The 18,547-nt window shown below is 39.8% G+C and overlaps 1 protein-coding gene across 2 annotated transcripts; it reads right to left on the minus strand.

The window, feature by feature from the left end:
- Window positions 1-21: 21 nt before the first annotated feature.
- TMCO6 (transmembrane and coiled-coil domains 6) lies at window positions 22-18,295 on the minus strand. 2 transcript variants are annotated; one of them, XM_081325919.1, is made up of 13 exons: window positions 18,105-18,295; window positions 17,619-17,752; window positions 17,187-17,308; window positions 13,863-13,972; window positions 11,995-12,136; window positions 11,153-11,257; window positions 9,920-10,005; window positions 8,889-9,005; window positions 6,525-6,636; window positions 6,252-6,432; window positions 3,699-3,793; window positions 1,610-1,777; window positions 22-1,501 (listed from the first exon to the last, which is right to left on the minus strand). In XM_081325919.1, the coding sequence occupies exons 2-13, from the start codon at window positions 17,734-17,736 to the stop codon at window positions 1,325-1,327; spliced, it is 1,533 nt and encodes a 510-aa protein (XP_081182045.1). In that variant the 5' UTR covers window positions 17,737-17,752; window positions 18,105-18,295; the 3' UTR covers window positions 22-1,324. The 2 variants fall into 2 exon arrangements, with proteins under 2 accessions (XP_081182045.1, XP_081182044.1); XM_081325918.1 differs by lacking the exon at window positions 18,105-18,295 and having other exon boundaries at window positions 11,995-12,178; window positions 17,619-17,918.
- Between the last annotated feature and the right edge of the window lie 252 nt (window positions 18,296-18,547).

Below are 18,547 nucleotides of genomic sequence, written 5' to 3' on the forward strand. Positions count from 1 at the left end.
TAGCAGCTATTTTATATTTCTACTTCTGTATCACTTTTAAAGTTAGATGAAGAAGAGAGGGGGAAGAATATGCATGGGGGATTAGTTAACATAATAACAGCAGCAGAGCATTTTCAAGGTTGAACGTAATAAGAGGCGATAAGAAAAAACTGGGGGTTAAGCTAAGGAGGGAGAACTGACCCTTCAAACCAATTGGAGAATGTGATTTATGACAGCAGCAAAAGGAGGGAACTATGTTTTAATATTATTGTCCTTAGGGGAGGGGTATCCAAATCCCAGCTTTAACCAAGCATTGCCAATGTTATATTGCTCTAATAAAAGACTGTTAAGGTAAACAGTGCCTCAGAGTTCTTTGAAGAGCTCAGTGGCCAGAAGTTGTGTCCATTCTTCTGATTTTTTTCTACACTTCCCTTCATATTAATTATATCAATGTGTGGGTGTGCACTGGGAAATACATGGTAGATAACTTTCACTCCAGTTTAGATCACATCACTGGAAAGAAGGGGAGCTTAGAATGGAAATCAGCAACTTTTGAATTTATTTATTAAACTGCTGTCCAATCGACTCTCCAAAAATGATATATTGGTGGATTATTTTTCCTGGAAAGGTTTTTTCCATATTCACCAACACATCTACTCTGTTTTAAACTTGGTCCATTTTTGCTGGCTTCTCTCACCCAACCAACTAAATATTAGAAGCATATATAATAACCAATTCAATGAAGAAAAATACGTGTTACATTTGCAGGTTGGAATGCAGGACTTTGGCATTAACGATAAATTTGAAAACTACCTTCATTATGCTTAAAGTATAAATCCAAATAGAAATACCTTAAATTCATGCAAACTATTACAAATGTTGTATGATCTAATAAACCTGTAACCACTTTTAGATAAATTCCATTAAATTCAGCAAAATTCACCCCTGAATTTTATATTTGCTTATTTAAGACATTTTTATTAATCATGCTAATTTTTACAGAATTCCTGGAATGCCTTAATACGTATACTCCTCTTTTTTTTTTAAAAAAAAAAAGACGCTTTGATGTTATTTTTCAGCTGAAGGGAAGAGAAATGCAGGGTGCATATGAGCACAAATGCTCAGAAACGAAAGGTGCTGATGGATGTGGATGTCAGTGTGTGTGGGAGAGAGAACACGAGCATAGGGATGTATTCTGTAAGAACCCATTTGAGGTAAATTGGTTCAAAAAGTGTTGTTCTATGATGAATGTTTTGCTCAACTGAAGGTTACAAATGATACAGATATAAGATTTAGTAGTACAGTGCTGTTCAAAGGGTTTTGTTCAAAATTTCTTGCCATTGCTTCAATTTTGTAAAGAGGTAAAATGAAGATTTTTAGTTCCAAGGGTATTATTTTGAGGGAGAGCAGTTATCTGGCTAATTGTTTGAATTAGCACTTGGACTCGCTCTTGCAAATGTAGGTTATCTTGATGCTGCTGTAAGGCGTGTAGTCCAGAATGATTTACAAAGTCAACGGCAGCCTGACAAGAGTGAAAGAACATACACATTAGTATTGAAACTGCTAGTAGTACATCCTGGACTTTTAGAAAATATAATAATACTGTGATACACCATGCATAAAAGTCTACCTTTGGCCAGTGAAGGAAGATAAGATGTAATAGTTCTAGATCTTGGCCTATTACTTGGACGTCAGAAACGAGAAGGATATTTACAAGAGAAGGAAGCACAGCCTTTTGATGCAGCCTTTCACAGTAGGCAGCACCCTTGGCAGCTACATTGCACAACACTGTTAGAACCTAAAGGGGAAGATGGAATCAGAAACTAAGGTGAGTAACTTCAGTTACCAATATCAATTTATACAGATATTAAAAACCTGCCTTAAATATCTTCTATTGTTTGCAAAGATTTCTTCGTTGCCTTTCCACTAAGATTCAGGACACAGTATCAATGCATCTGAATCCTCACACATGAAAGCCAACAATACTTTATTGATTAGCCCCATATAGTTTAAGTTTGAATAAAGCCATAAAAATAAAGAAATAAACAGAAACTGCATTCAGGTATACTTAGCACCCTTATAATTTACCTCAGTCCGATTTACATATATTTGGCTCTTACCTGCATTATTTTATTCAAAAAGGGCTGTTTAATATTTGTGTTCTGACCACAATAACATGTTATTCTAAGATAACGGGTACCAGTGAACCACTTGTCTTATATACAGTTGCAAATAATAATCTCTTTCTATATGATATGTATGTATGTTCATGATAAGGGATTTTAGTGAAACTTCCACTTTCAAATTTCACATGGGTAAATTCCCTAAGATACTTGGGGCTTTTAACTATATTAAATATATTTCAATTTGAAAATTAATGTATATGTAATTATATTTGTAAGTTCATCCATCCTGTCATACCAGCCTTACTGAGAGTAACAATATATACAATATATACTCCTATACTGTATCAGAGATTATTTGTGCAACTATTCTCTGAACTTGACCAGATACAGCTAAACAAGAGATGGGAAACCTGCAATTCCTAATGTAATGTGTAAGCAGTACTATCCAAGTGGAGTCTAAATGAAGCTTAGTTTATTCTAGCAGTAACAATTTTGGGAATCTCAATTTCCCTGAAGTAATTTTTAACCAATAATTATATTCTCTAATTTTTGAATGAGTAAAAATGGAAATATTCCCAATTTGGCTCTAACTGCAGCAGTTGGAATCTTTTATCCACACTCAATAAACTAATTTCAATACTTGAAAGGTCCAGAAAAAAAGACAAACATAAGCTGAGGTAAACTCCTGGTAACTCAAGAGATGGTGATCTGAGCACACCCAAACGTGCTATGAAATTTTCAAATATGCCCATTAGCCCATAATAGCTGAACATTTTTAATCTATAGAATAGGAAATGACCTATGATCATTTGTTTAGCAACTGTTTAAAGTTAAGATGGTGGTTACAACCAGTCCTTAGAGTTTTGGCTATCCTAGCAGTGCCTTGGTCAAGAGATTGCGATCTGTGTGTTGGCAATCACACTTGATTGCCATTTGCAGCCTTCTGGCAGAAAAGGCTGCAAATTGCTGGGGTAAGTCCCACATGCATGTACTCTTCCTCAGCCCCTTTGCATTTGCACCACACTGGCCATGTGTGCACCCACCCCTAATCTATTGGACACCCATGCACTACCCTGACCTGTATTATTCCTCTTGTGCACCCTAATGCACCCTCCTCAACCTGTGCCTCTTGCGCATCCTCCACAATCAATGCCTCTTGCATCCCCTCTTGCGCCCTACCTGACTCTTGCCTCTCATGCACCCTCTCCTCCGACCCACACTTATGCACACCCACACTCCCTGATCCATAGTGCACCTCTCCTCTCATGCACCTTTCCAACCCACACTACTTGCTCTTCCCCTTGATGCCTCCTGACCCATGTTACACCTCTCATACACCCTTGCCAACCTTCCCCGATACGCCTAAGGATGCCCTCACTCCTTTTTGCATTGTCCCTGCATATTGGGTAAAGGATCAGTTTTCTGAAGCAGCTATTTTTGCTTTGATTAGTGGCAGGGCAAACAGTTTCATGTATGTCTTCAACTTAGCCTTGCCAGAAATGTCACTAAAAACAGCTATTCGTATCAAATTGCGAATGCGCAGTTCCAGGTTTTTCACAATGACAATATTTTAGAAACAATATTTTTACCTACCAGTAAGCTGATCACCTGGTAAGAACATAAGAGCTTCAACAGATACGGAAAGACTTCCAGGCTGAGCAGAGCAGAACAAGATGTGGTGCTGCGAACTGAGAACCATACAGAAAAATCAGGCATCCATTTACAGGTAGTCCTTGACCTAGGCCATTTGTTTAATGGTACTTTAAAGTTATGATCATGTTAAAAAATGACTTATGACCTGTCCTTGAAATTATAGCCATCACGCACACCCCAGTCGCCTGATCAGAATTCAGATTCTTGGCAACACTAACTCCCATTTAGAATGGCTGCACCGTCCTGCAGTCATGTGATACTGATTTGTGGCCTTCCCAGCTATCTTCCAATAAGCAAAGTCAATGGGGAAGCCAGGAGGAAAGGTGGAAAATCATAATCATGTGATGTCTTGCTTAATAACCACAGTGATTCAATTAATGACCATGGCAAAAAGGTCATAAAATTGGGTGCAGTCCCATGATGCCTTATTTAACTGGATTTTCCAGTCCCAATTTTGGTAAGTTGAGGACTCCCTGTCTGGAAGTTAAGTCACGTCAACTGATTTTTTTTGTTGCTGTTGTTGGTTTGAAACATTTCACTGCTTATCCAAGTAGCTTCTTCAGTCAAGAGAAAGTTATTCCAAATCCTAAAATTCTTAGCCATCATTAAGTATGGCCTCCCTGCTGAACCTGTAAAATGCTCTTGATCTTCTTGGGGACTGATACGACAGCAGCACAAAAATGGGGGAGAGGTTGTGTCTGACCTTTCCACTTCTATTGAGGGAACCGGCTTTTCAACTAAATGGACACCTTCACCCCTTTCTCAAGCCGTTTGCCATATGTCCCCAAAAACAAGACCCATCCTGAAAATAAGCCCTAGCTTTTTTACACGTGCACCCAATATAAGCCCTATCACAAAAATAAGCCCTGGTTTGGGGGCAAGGCACACACGTAAAAATCAAGCTAGGGCGGGGTGGAGCTGCCCCACGTGCTGTCACACCACTGCCTGAGTTCTTCTGTGGCCGCTTGCCATGTTGGTGCATCACACATGCTGCAAGCGGCAGCGGCGCAATCTGCACGAGCCACACGATTTCCTGCTGCAAGTGGCGGCAGCGGCATGATTGGTGTGATGAGCCATGTGGGCTCCTGTTGAGCGCGGCAACAGCCGCGTGATGCACCATGTGGCTGCAAGCAGCCACAGAATTCAGGTAGGGCGCGACGGGTTGGGGCGTGGGAGGCCTGACTGCTGCGGTCCTAAGGTAAGCGTGTAGGACATCCCCCCAAAATAAGACCTGGTGCCTCTTTTGGAGGCAAAAAAAAATAAGACTGGGTCTTACTTTCAGGAAAACACGGTATCTTCTGTATCCAAAACGTGAATATTATTGTATACTGCTGATTCTGGTCATGTGGTGCTGTTTCTCCTGTGCTGGGCCATTTATGTAGAGCTCTGAACTCCTCACTGCACTGAATTGCATACATTATATTGCTCTTCTTATGTTTTGGTGTCCAGTCTTTAGGGCGGACAAGCCTCTGTCTCAGTGTTGGTGAGTTTGAAGAACACATGTACGTGGTGTTTCCCAAATATCTGTTTTAGCTTCTCCAATACATCAGCCATGTAAGGACAGACCAGATTCTTCCACTGACACTGAGTCTCAGCTTGCCTGCCATTCTTTTGTTGGATCCGGATGCTGATTCAATAAAGGCCCAATCTGAATATCCATAACCCTTAGAGAGCTGTCCTCAGATGCCTGTAATTCCTTCTTTTGGGCATCCCTGGAAGTGGGAATGTTTTCTGCCTGTGACGTAATGTCCAGATGACTCCTAGTTTATGTTGAAGTGAGTGGTGGGAGTCAAACTGCAGTTATTGGGTTCTGTGTGGTGGTTTCCTGTAGCTCTCCATTTCTAGGTTGCCATAGGACCCAGCGGAAGTGGAGTTCAGGCATAACCTGTCCTCTACTTTTTATGCTGCTCTTTCATTAGTCCCAGCAAGATTAAGACCTCTTCACAGGTTCTCCAAGGAGGCCACACTTAATGACCCCTAGGAATTTTAAGAGTTGGTACATTCCAAAAACTCTGCCTACTCAGATTCCCCCTAACCAACTTGCTCAGACTGAAGAAGCTACTTGGCTAAGCAGTAAACCATTTCAAGCCAACAAGAAAATAAGTTGCCATGCCTCAACTTCTAGACAATTCTACCTGGATGACTGAGAATCTTCATCGATATATTGAGGACTACCTGTATTTCACTTAGAACACACAGATAATATGAAGTTGAACAAGAACTGTATTACTGAATCTGGAGTTTACCACTTCTCAAAAACAGATTTTCCTCTGAGCAAGAATGCTCTATCCTTCTACAATATGCACTGTCTGTATTAATCTGCAATGTTCTAAAATTAGACAGTTATTAATATTCAAACCAATTCTTTTAACTGAGTTCTTAGTATTATCGAAGCTATTACTCTTTGGAAGAGTATAAATGGCAACAAAAGAAAGACTAGCAATCCTGTTGCTCTCTGAACCAGAATATCTGAGATGTGTTCAGGGGACATACCGGTGAGGTTGTTCATGAGCCACAGACATTCGCTCACAACAAAGGTGTGTGTGGGGAGGAAATACTGCATAAAGACAAATAAGGCCTTCAGAAGGCACTCTTCCTTTATTAGCAGTTCATCAGTATTTGCTTCATCTTCCGCAATAAGATTGCCAACACACCGCACAACAGGGCATATCAACTGAAGGTAAAATAAAATGAGATATATTCAGAAAAAAGTTTCAGAGTCTTAGTCTGGTAAATCCAATATACAGTATTTCCCTTTCACTTTACCAATTCTAGACTCTCAACAGAGGTTGTTGCTATCCGAGAGGATAATTCCAGCAACAGTTGCACTAGGGATAGCACAGTCCTTTGGGAGATCAATAATGAATTGTTCACTTGGCTACAAATAGAAGGAAACCAAAAGATAAGCATTCTGTTTCAGCAACATGGATACAGCCCAATGTCTCTCCTTTCCACTACTGTAATCCTCCCCACATTCATTTTTCATGAGCATCAGATTTTGATGTTGCAGATTTAGCTACAGTAGAAGCTTTTTAGCAACTTTGATCTATTATCTAGAACAGGGATCCCCAACCCCTGGTCCCTGGACCAGCACCGGGCTGCGACAAGCCAGGAACCAGTCCTCACAAACAAGCAAAGCTCCATCCACGGGATGCAGGCAGCACACAAAACCACGCACACACACCCGGTCCGCGGAAAAACCTCTCTCCACAGAACCAGTCCCTGGTGCCCAAAAGGTTGGGGACCTCTGATCTAGAAGCTTGCCTCTTTGGGTTTACATTACCTTATAGGAAAGAAATTAGAATATACCTTCTATTTATTCCGGATCTGTAAAGTAATGGATTTATTTCATATGTCGAAGATTGCATTCATAATAATCTAAACAGGAATTTAGATGTGTGGAAATATCATTTCTGGTATTCATAATATGTATTGACGTCATTGCACAAACATCTATAGCATTCCATTCTAAATGATATGATATATGGTAAATATCTGTCTTCTTATTCCAGAATGCAGTACAATAATGGTCTAAAGTTAGAGTAAGACAGATGAACTGACTATAATGGGGTGAATCCTGTTCATATTTCAATACATCCACGGCTTCCATCAAACTGGAATGCCCTCATTACCTACCAAATGGACTATTATAATCTATTCAAAATGGTTAGTGGGTGGAAAGGTACCTTTATGTCAGCAGAGAAGTCTTTGCAGTTTTCTTGGCAACATTTTTGGAAATGTGTTTTGTCATTGTCTCCTTCCTAAGGCTGGCAAGATTGAAGTGGCCCACCCAGCTGGACTTGTGTCCAAGGCAGGATTAGAACTCAAGAGTGTCCCAATTTCTAGACCACTGCCTTTTAAGTAGTACATCAAACTGGCTTGCTCAGTTCAAAAATGGACTATCCTTATCCAAAATTTTCGGCTGATACAAAATGCAGCCTGGTAATGGGGACCTCCTAATAATATTTCACAATACCAGTACTTCAGGAATTGTGCTGGCTATCAATTTGTCTCTGATACAATTCAAGGTACTAGTAATAAAGGCCTTTATTGCTTGGCTCATAGATGTATGCAGGGCTGCTTCTTCCAAGCACAATCTATTCACCCAAGGTGTACAACACAAGAACCATATTAAAAGTCGCTATCCTCCACTCTCAAGGGGCAAGAGCAGGGGATTTAGAAACAAGCATTTTTCTTGATAGGGAACTGCTTTCCTCTGGGAAATAAAATCAACATCCTCACCGTTAATATTTAGAAAACTGGTGAAAACTCACTGTATTTAAGCAAGCATTCAGAAATTAAGATATGTAGCTAGTATGTAGTTCAGCATTATAAATGACATTGTCAGTATGACCTTTACCGCTGATATTATATGTGTATGGTATTGCTTTTTATTGCACCTGTTTTTGGTAAGGCATTCAGATTGGGGTTTTTTTCCCTCTGAAACAAAATAAAAGCACTTGTAAATATATAAACCTAGTTCTTTTTCTCCTGACTTTTCAATTGTACTGGTAGCTGTTTCTGTCTTTCCTTGTTCTTGCTCTTTGACTTCAGGCAGATTGGAAATTTCTCTTTTCCCCCCTGATTTTCTGACATAATCATGTCACCTTAAAAAATCCAATGATATGATGCCAAAGGACCAACCTTCTGTGTTATTTTTATTGTAAATCAATACATACAATTACCTTATGTATTTATGGAACGATAAACAGAATCCTATCAAAGGGATTGTTTTGTTCTGTTTTCTATTTATTGACACACACACACCTTCTTAAAAAAAACAACAGAAAGGCAACCAGAGAAGTAATCTAGCACATGAACTAACCTCATTCCCTGTTTAAAATAACAATTTTTTCTTCTTCAGAGAAAGCCTGTAACCAAATTCTATTTACTGACTAGCCCTGTTACCAACTTGTCTTTTGCTCAACATTTTCCCCATCCTCTGTTGCTGAGGAGATTAATTAATTCTTTAATGCCCAATCCTCCCACAATGACACTAGCTGTTTTTTTCCCTCACAATTTATCTACAAAGCCTGGAATGAAAAATTATGCCTACTGCTTTTAATGTTTATTCCCCTCTATTTGCTGACTTACTATTTCGGACTTTCATTGTTCACAAAACATATTTACCTGCAAATAATGTAGTGAAGACCCCATGCACATTCCACTGCAGTTCCTATTCCATCTTCCAGCCTGGAACAAACCAAGTGAAGCATGTGCTGAGGGAGAGTAGATTCTAAGAGCAACCTGCAGGCAAAAAGAAAAATCGTATTTAGTTACTAAGTAGAGAACTAAGCAGTCAGATAAGCAATGTCACATCAGAGCAGCCTATATGGTGTGAAAGAAAACGCTATACTATGGAGGCCTTGATAAATGCAGCAAGAGTTTATATACAATTTTTATAGGGATACGACATGTTAATTTTCTGCATTTATTAAAATGTATATAGGTACTGATTAAGGCATCAGGATGGAAATGGGGAGGCTCTAGTCCTGCCTTAAGGATCAAGGCAGTTTGGTAACCTTGGACCAGTCACTTTTCTCAGCTTCAGGAAAGAGACAATGACAAACCACTTCTGAAAAACCTTGACAAGAAAACTGCAGGGACTTATCCAGGCAATCTCCAAGAACTGACCGTGATTAAGAAGAAATTTTTTAAAAATGTATTCCTTACCTCAAGACCAAGGAAGATATAAATCAGGGGTCTTCAAACTCGGCCCTTTTATGACTCATGGACTTCAACTCCCAGAATTCCTCAGCCAGGCACACTGGCTGAGGAATTCTGGGAGTTGAAGTCCATGAGTCATAAAAGGGCCGAGTTTGAAGACCCCTGAATTATACATGAAAAGGCAAAAACAGATTACTTCTTTTTTATGGGGAAGTTGTGCAAGTGACTAGCAAGAGGAGGCTTACTTGTGAGAAGCAGCCCACTAGAGGCTAGCCTACTAAGAAGCACCCCACCTCATTTGCCCCATATCACCCAGGACACTGTTGCTGCAGGAGCAGTTTCCAAGAGACATACCTCCTTCAGCAGCCCTCGTGCCCCAGCTTGACACTGCCAATGTCCAATGAGGGCAGGAGGAGCTGAAAAATGGTATGTGGATCCACGTGGGCATCACATAACCACATAAGCATGTAATTCCTCATTTGAATTTCACTTACGGTATGATTTCAGCTGGAGCTTCCTTGGATTGCAAGAGCTGTGACAGAACATAGCCAACACCTTCTTGTATCGTCACATGAGGAGACTGAAATTAAGCAATCCAACTCATCATCCAATAGTTAAGGGTCAAAGAGTCAGTTGGAGAAGGAAGCGGAGAATAGCAACAACATGCGCAAGAGAACAGATTGTTCTAAATATCTGACACATTGTGCAGAAATATCCTACAAAAATCCTCGTTTGGTAGACTGTGCTAAGTTCAGTGAAGGAAAAGCTGTAATGCTGACAATTCAGTAGTGTAGGGAAAAGAATTCAGACCCGGGTCGATAGAGATGCTCTGAACCAGCCAGGCAGCCTCGTCTCTCTAAAAAACCCTGAGCAACTGCCCGCTGAACTTTTGTTCACCTCCTTTTTCTGAATACCAAATACAACATTACATAAACCCCATCAATCTCAAAAAATAGGATACATAGTGATAATTGGATACATAGTGAGAACTACTCAGGTGCCTATGAGATCATTACAAAAACAAGATACTAAAAGATACATGTGAAAGCTCTATCATAGCGTTTCCCAAACCTCCCACATGCCATCCTGTGCGAACCAGGAGAGTGTGCTCATCACTGTAATTCACATAGAGGCCGATAAGAAACGTTTGGGAAAGCTGAAGGTTGGGAGGCCAAAAACTGGCTGTTCCCACACAGTAGCATTTCTAAGAGTTTTGTGCAGAAAATAATATATTGGACCTGTAGACAAGGTTACCTATGCAGGAACTATCTCAGACTATATATTCTTAGAAATACTCAGAAGTTTCTCAATAGGTTAAGCAACTCTTAGTAATACAGTAACAAGCTATACTTAAAAAAAAGGAAGCTACCCTCTTTGAAAATTATTTTAAACTCTTCAGTAACTGTAAGATATAGCACATGCTACAGAAAAAGGAGATTCCAATTTTTTTAGTCATGGAGAATGAAAAATGACCGCACTGTAATAGTTGAAGCATTCAGTCAAGACTAGGAATACCCATTTACTCTTGGATGTCACTGCAAGGCCTCGGGCCAGTCATTATTTCTCAGGGTAACTTAAACCACACAATTATTATAGTAAGGATTAAAGAAAGAAAATCTCACATTTACATCAGGAAGGCCAATAAAAATGTAATAAATAAAAGTAATTCATGACTCAAAAATTGATAGTCAAAAATGGCTGGGCTAAGAATTATATTTGATACTCACCTGGATGCAGGATGCCAACACAGGGATGATGCCCTGAGGTAGAAGGTGCTTCTTCACAGCTTTCATCTCAACTACTAAGTTCCCTAATGTGTATAAACACAGCTCCTGAAATACATTAGGAAAGAGTATGTTCCTCCCCTACGTTCACTCTAGTCTAACTGCAGCTTTATGAACCAGAGCTGCAAACGAGTAAGGTTAGTAAATATTTGGAAACTTAGATGCATGAGAACTATGCTAGGAGTAAAAAAGGTAAAGTATATAATTTCTATAGCAACAGAAAAAAACCCACAAATATGTTTTATAGCATACACGAAGCATTCCCATTTGGATGTTGGGATCTAGGTGAGATCTGTTTTTAAAGTGTTTTTTTAACAAGTTTCTACTGTGCAAAACAACTCATCTAATTTCCATATGATCCTCAGAACCTTCCCTCCTGGAATCAAGTGGTCTGCTCTTAAACCAGACATGTCAAACTCGTGACGTCACGTGATGTCCAGCAACGTATCGGAGCTTTTTCTCCATTGCTGGCAATGGGGTGGGCACCGTTTCCTGGCGATGCGTCTGGCCCACGGGCCGGCAGTTTGACACCCCTGTCTTAAACCATCAAAATTGCAAAAAACAAACAAAAAGAACAACCTTGGCTTATCAGATCTGTGCCATACGGATTAGATGACCACAAACATTTTGACTTATCTTTTTTTTAAAAAGCAAATAATAGCTTACTGAAAAGAATCGTTCTGAAATTATTACATTCTATTAAGTGGAATTGCACAGGGTTAGTAATTTAGTCACTTCTGGCTTAACAGAATTAAGAACTATTAAGCCCAAGAATCCCATCTTACCATGAGAGCTACACTGTGCCCAGAGAGGTAAGTCAGGAGATAAGACGTTGCTGGTAAGCATGCTTCGACCACAGCAGGATCAGGAGACAGTGAAAGTTCGTGTAAACAGCAAGCTGCATCCATCTGCAGGTTGGCTAGATTGCTGGTAAATAGGCCAATCAGTGCAGACATACTTCCCTCCAGCCTATCAATTAAAACATATATATTCTCCTGCTACATTGCATCCTTGTTGGATATGTCTAAGCAAAGGAAAGCAATGCACAGTTGAAAGTAACCTAGTAGAACAGTTGCAGGTAATCTGACTCTTGTCAACCCTTCATGCTAGTCCAGACAAGAAGCACAAACAATGAGTATTAATATTATCTACATTATAAGGCTACAATCACAAAAGCTTACAATTCTGAAAGTATTTCTCATCTCCTTTACTTTTACTTTCCAGAAAACTAGGGAGGATCTAGTTCTTCCTTCTGTCTTTCAAGATCATTCCCACATACCATTACAACCCAAGAGGCCAGGATAAGCAAAAGTGAATAGCATTTATGGAACCAGAACAACAACAACAACAAAAAATCTCAGTGCATTTACTCCCCTCACCAGGAGAACTGGAATAGAATACAACGTGTACATTTTTGAACACAGATCAGAAAGTTTAAAAATTGGGTTTCTCTTTCCCCTTCCAAATTCGAGTTACCTATTGCAGGTTTAAAGTACATTAGCTAAGTGGAGCAAAGGGGCTGCTAAGTAACTGCCCATTCATAATATTTGTTTCTGAAGCTGTTGATTTTTTCCTACGTAAGGAAAGGCAAAAGGTACAAAATTATCTACATTCAAAACACTGTAGTAGGTGCAGTAGTTTATCTTCTTAACCCTTGTATAAATCAGAATTGAATTCCTATAATCTGACCTGCTAAAATAAATATCTAACCTCTAAGTGAGGGCTGAAAGTTAATTAAAATTAACCAAGAAAATGGATGCTCCTCTACATATGAAATGTGAATATTTTGTAATTAAGTGTTTATATACAAGCTTTTAAATTTTCTCCTTCTCTACCAAGCAAAAAAAAAATGGACATAAATATTTAGGAAGAAAGAACCAAAGCAATGCCTTTCCTACCAAGTAATCAAGAAAGGCAGATTCCTGTTGGTATATCTTTATATTTTTCTATTTAGGAAGTTTTTTACCACTATTGCTTCCTATTCCAGACTGTTATACAGGTCAAATGCAAACACTCGATTTAGCGGGAAAATTAACTTAATCTCCCTTAAGTTCCAGCAAATTCCTTTAAACTCTATTTGCTCACTCAATGACAAAGTTATAATACATATAAAAATTGCTCACAAACGCAGTCTTCAAGACCAAATGCAGACAAAAGGCAGTAAAACTGAAATTCTGTAATATGCTCTGCTTTAAAAGACATGCATTTAAAGATGCCTTTTGGATTCAACAGGAAAATTTCCTGGAAGCTCTAAAACCAATTGCTTAAGCTACGTATACTCTTAAATCTAGACATTGAAACAAATAATAAGGTAGATAGATGCTCCTGAATCTAGACACTGAAATAATGAGCCAAATCTTACCAAAACAACCAAAATCAGCCATTTCCCAATGATTATATGTATCTACATATAGTTCACTACATATAGTGAACCATATGTGGTTCACTAGCATATTAGTCAAGATCAAAGCCTTGGAGGAGCCATGTTACCCAGCATGGTGCCTTCTGAAAACAGTCCAGCTGGGGGTGGGGGGAAAGGCCTTTTGCCCAGATACTTCTGAAATGTGGCAACATGAAGTCTAGGTCATCCTATCCAGCCAAAGAAGCAATTTCTACTAGGATCAATCTATAATGGAAGCATACATCAGCTAACCTGATAAATTTCTGCTGGACTTCTCTGTACTGTAGTCCTTGTCGAAGAAGATGCATAGAGGCTGTTCTGTCTTCTGTTCCTCTCTGGGCCTTTTTTAAAAGCTGTGAAACCTGCCGGTGAACAATACTGAATCAACACAAAACTTTACACAGAGAAACCAAATCTGAGATGGGAGCTTGTTTTTATTCTACTTAGTATGAAAGGCAAAAATAAACCCACACTCTGCAACAGGAGAAACTTTTTTGTCAAGAAAACAAAGGGATCATAGAACAAATCAGAATTTTCACTCAAGGAATAAATGGCCCCCCAGATGATGAAAATCGAGATGGGTATAGCTAATACATGGGTGACTGTCCAAAATGGACCAACTCTTTAAGAACTGCAGCTGGCATACCAGGAATAACAGATAAAACTTTTTTGTGCCATCATTTGTAAACCTAAAGACACTCCTCGGTTCAGTAGTGAATACAGCTAAGTCCTCAACTTACCACAGTTCATTTAGTGACCATTCAAAGTTACAAAGGCACTGAAAAAAGTGACGTATGACCATTTTCCCCACTTACAACCACTGCAGTAACCTCATGGTCACATGATCACAATTCAGATGCTTGGCAACTGTCTCATATTTAGGATGGTCGCAGTGTCACAGGGTCATGTGATAAGCAAAGTCAACGGGGAAGCCATGTTACCAACAACTGCAGTGATTCACTTAACAACTATGACTAGGAGTGTCATAAAATGGGCAAATTTCACTTAACAAACATCTCGTTTAGCAACGGGAATTGTGGGCTCAATTGTGGCCACACGTCTAGGACGACCTGTACCATCTTCCCAGGCAGACACAGCTGCCCACACTATCTCTATTATTTTTCTCCTTTCAGGTCAAGAATTTAGTTTACACACCTTTATTGTTTTATTTATTGATTAAATTGATATGCTGCTCATCTGTCTCTTTGTTTGCCCCATTGTTAGTGCTCCTGTTTATAGCTCTAGCCAGCCTGGAATGGAAAATGGAACAATTTTATAGCCGTTCTTGTTGCCCCAGCACCTTCTTAATCTTATATTTATATATTATATATTTATTAAATTTTTATACCGCCCTTCTCCTGAAGGACTCAGGGCGGTGTACAGGTGAGTGGTCTCCAAAAGGTAAGTAGGGAGGAGTCAATGGGAGGCTGCAAGCAATCTGCAAAGATGCAAGTAGATTGGGAGTTAAAAAGAAACACATCCCACAAGGCAGTGAAAATACACTTCCACAGAGTTGCCAAGAAAGCCACATAACTAAACGCATGATGTTACCAGGAGCTAAGCTTGACTTGCGTGTGACTTAACCCAAGCCATTCCTGTTCAATCTCTGGGAGACAAAAAAGCATCTCAGAGGTTTACAGCTACATGCTAAACTGAGGCTAATTGATACATAACAAGAGGTCTGATGGCTTTCGTGTATGGAAAAGGCCTATTGATCTTATTGAAACATTTAATATCACAAGGACCCCCCCCCTTCCTCCATTCACCAATCCTAATTTTATTTCCGGTGTAAGATAACAATTTTATTATAGTTTATTTGGAGTGGAAAAGAGAGCTACAAAGAATAAAAGTTGAATAACATTAATAAACTTAGCAAATGTTAACTGTTATATATCCCAGACAACATGCATTAGGAATACATTCCTGTGCAGCTAGAACACAATTGTACACCAGGTTCTAATTTCAAAGAAGAAAACAAATTGCATCTGAAGGTACTGTTTGCTTAATTTAAATCTTTAATTTACAGGAAATAAATTAAGAAAGGCTGAGGTAGCGGCAGTAAATTAAAAAAAACAAGCTAATCAGCAAAAAATTTGCAGCGTCATGTTTGTCCCAGAACCCCTGCTTTGTCTAGGACAATGGAATTTTATTATCTCTACCCTCTAAGAATGGAACATCCAACCTCTTAAAATCACTCAAAACAAAACAGAACCCTAGATGGATAGGGAGATGCCAGACATTCAACCTAGCTTTGGAAAAGCTTAAGGAACAACAGACAATTTTTGCTAAGTTACATTGGATAACTGAGAAAGTCAAATACCAAAAGGAAATCAATGTATACTTGTTTATAGAAAGGTTTTGATTTGTGTCAATTATCTCAAACTGTGGAATGCCCTAAAAAAACTGGTATCCTAGAATATTTCATTGTCTTCATGAAAAACCTATACACAGGACAAGTAGTCACAGTCTAGATGGAGCATGGCAAAACAGGCTGGCTTCAAGTCAGCAAAAAGTTAAGGTAAGGTACTCTCCTCTATGCAGAATATATATTGAGGGAAGCTGAATTGGAAGAAGATGACTGTCATTTGAAAACTGGAGGAAGAAACATAAATATTATGCTGACAACACTACTTTAAGAAAATGCAAATATTCTGCAAGCTGTCATAATGAAAGCCACGGAACACAGTGCAAAAATGGAACTCAAATTAAATATAAAGAAGCTACTGACAACCAGTACAGCAACCAGAAATTCAGAAATGACAATATTGAAGTGGTGGATACAGTCTACTTTTTAGGACTATCAATAGTGAAGGACCAACAGTCAAAAATATTTAGATCCTGGGATGTCTCTAAACTTATAAAGATCAGAATCAAGCAGGCAATAGTTTTCCTCTGACACTCTATAAAAACAAAAGTTGATCTTTTGAGAAGCAGGGTAAAAAGAGTTTTGATGAATTTTGGCATTGATATTGGAAAAGACTGTTGTTAGTACCCTGGATTATCAAGAAAACAAACAGAACAAATCAATCCAGAGCTGTCACTCAGTATGGCCACTCAAATTATAATTGTCAGGTCTCATTATGTAAAGACCTATCTCTTTTGAGAAATCTATAACGCTGGGAATGGTGAAAAGAAAGAGAGAAGCAAGGTGAGCAGACTTCATGGTAGCAATGATGTGTGCACCACTGGAAGACCTGAAGGACCAGGTTGAGGAACTATCACCCTGGAGGTCTATCTATGTCAGACATGTCAAACTCGCAACGTCACGTGACGTCGCACAACGTATCGGGACAGTTTTGCCATTGCCGGCAATGGGGTGGGTGCTGCTTCCGTATTACGTATCCGGCCCATGGGCTGGCAGTTTGACACCCCTGATCTATGTAGTCATTAATGGTCAACAGTGACACATGTCACATAATCTGATAGCATATAATCAATCACTCTTTAAGAATGTTGAAGGGAGGGCATTAAAGCAATCTCTGGAGAATGGCCACCAGCATTTTAGGTAAGTTTCCAGAAATTGATAACCCAATATACTTAAGTGAATTCCAATTCATTTAGTGAAGTATACATTACCTCTTCCTCTGCTAAAAGAGCTGCTGCCTCACCATCCATTTCAACTTCTCCATCTGATGACTTGTCTTCACATAAACGCCGCTTACTGAACAACTGTTTTTGCCTCCGTGCGCTTCTCAGAGCTGTAACAAAATTGTAAAATTATCGAAGTGTCCTTGTATAAAAGGAAGAGTGAAAAGAGTCTTTTAATGTTATTATACGAGATTGCACAGCTTGTTCAATTATGTAAAAATGCAATTGACAAGGGAAAGCATAATGAAAACTTACACAGATGAATCAAAGAATGGGAAACTTTTGAGACATTTAGTAAGATTGACCTCAGTTAAAATTTCGGATGGAATCATGCTAAAATGACAACATACGTTAAGTGGGATAAAAAGTAATGAATTGCCTGAGAACAGAACTAAATCAGGAAATTAGAAACACAGTCACCTGCTTCTCTCTCTCTCCGCCAGGTTCGCAAGTGCTCAACACTGCATCCATGCGAATGATAACAACTCCTCTTCCAGCTTTTCGGACCAGCCGTTCCAGGTACAGAAGCAGCCATCATGCTCAAAAACCCAAGACTGAACGAAAAAGATAAAAAAAGCTAAAAAAAAATCAGACACAGGACTGGGGCATGAGATGGCGCTCTCTTTTTAAAGTCCAGCTTAGTCAGCTCCAGTTCTGATTTGGGCTCTGGGCTTATACCAGGGGTAGGCAACCTCGGCTCTTTTATGACTCATGGACTTCAACTCCCAGAATTCCTGAGTCAGCTATGCTATGCTATGCTGACTCAGGAATTCTGGGAGTTGAAGTCCATGAGTCATAAAAGAGCCGAGGTTGCCTACCCCTGGCTTATACATTCGTTTTCTGTACGACTCCTAACGTCGCATTCATCCGAGTCAGCAAGGGGCGCTCTAATCAACGCCAGCCCACCTTTCCTCAGCGCTTTCCAAAGGGGAAATGGGACATCGCGGTTGACTCCAACAATCTTTTCCTCAAGGCCTTTTGCCGGCGCGAAAGGCTATTAACTACTGCACGCCGTTCCTAGAGCAGAACCAAGACAAGCGACCTCCCTTCTCCGGCTCACGTCGGCTCTCCGCAGCCTTTTCCCGCGGAGACGCAGGCCTCACGTAGCCGGGGACCGTCTGCGCAGAGGAAAGGGGCGGGCCGTGTTGTTCGGTCACGCCTGGAAAAAGGAGCTGATTGGGGGCGGGGGGGGGGAGGGAATGGGAACAGCAGATTAGAGAGCGGGTTGTAATGTGGCGCCCGACTGTCCCTGGGGGTGTCTCTCAGAAGGGGGGGGGGGCGGATCAATTTTATTGATTTATCAAAATATAAAATACAAACAGAAACTTTACAAAGTAATAGAAAATTAG

Source organism: Vipera berus, assembly GCF_964194415.1.
Source record: "Vipera berus genome assembly, chromosome: 3".
In the NCBI taxonomy this organism is placed as follows: domain Eukaryota; kingdom Metazoa; phylum Chordata; class Lepidosauria; order Squamata; family Viperidae; genus Vipera; species Vipera berus.

Excerpts from the sequence above, each read along its gene's own strand:
- TMCO6 (XM_081325918.1), bottom strand. The coding sequence starts at position 17,736 with ATGATGGCTGCTTCTGTACCTGGAACGGCTGGTCCGAAAAGCTGGAAG. Across the intron at positions 17,309-17,618 it reads GCGGAGAGAGAGAGAAGCAG|CTCTGAGAAGCGCACGGAGG; the intron begins GTGACTGTGTTT and ends ATTTTGTTACAG. Across the intron at positions 3,794-6,251 it reads GCTCATGAACAACCTCACCG|TTCGCAGCACCACATCTTGT; the intron begins GTATGTCCCCTG and ends TATGGTTCTCAG.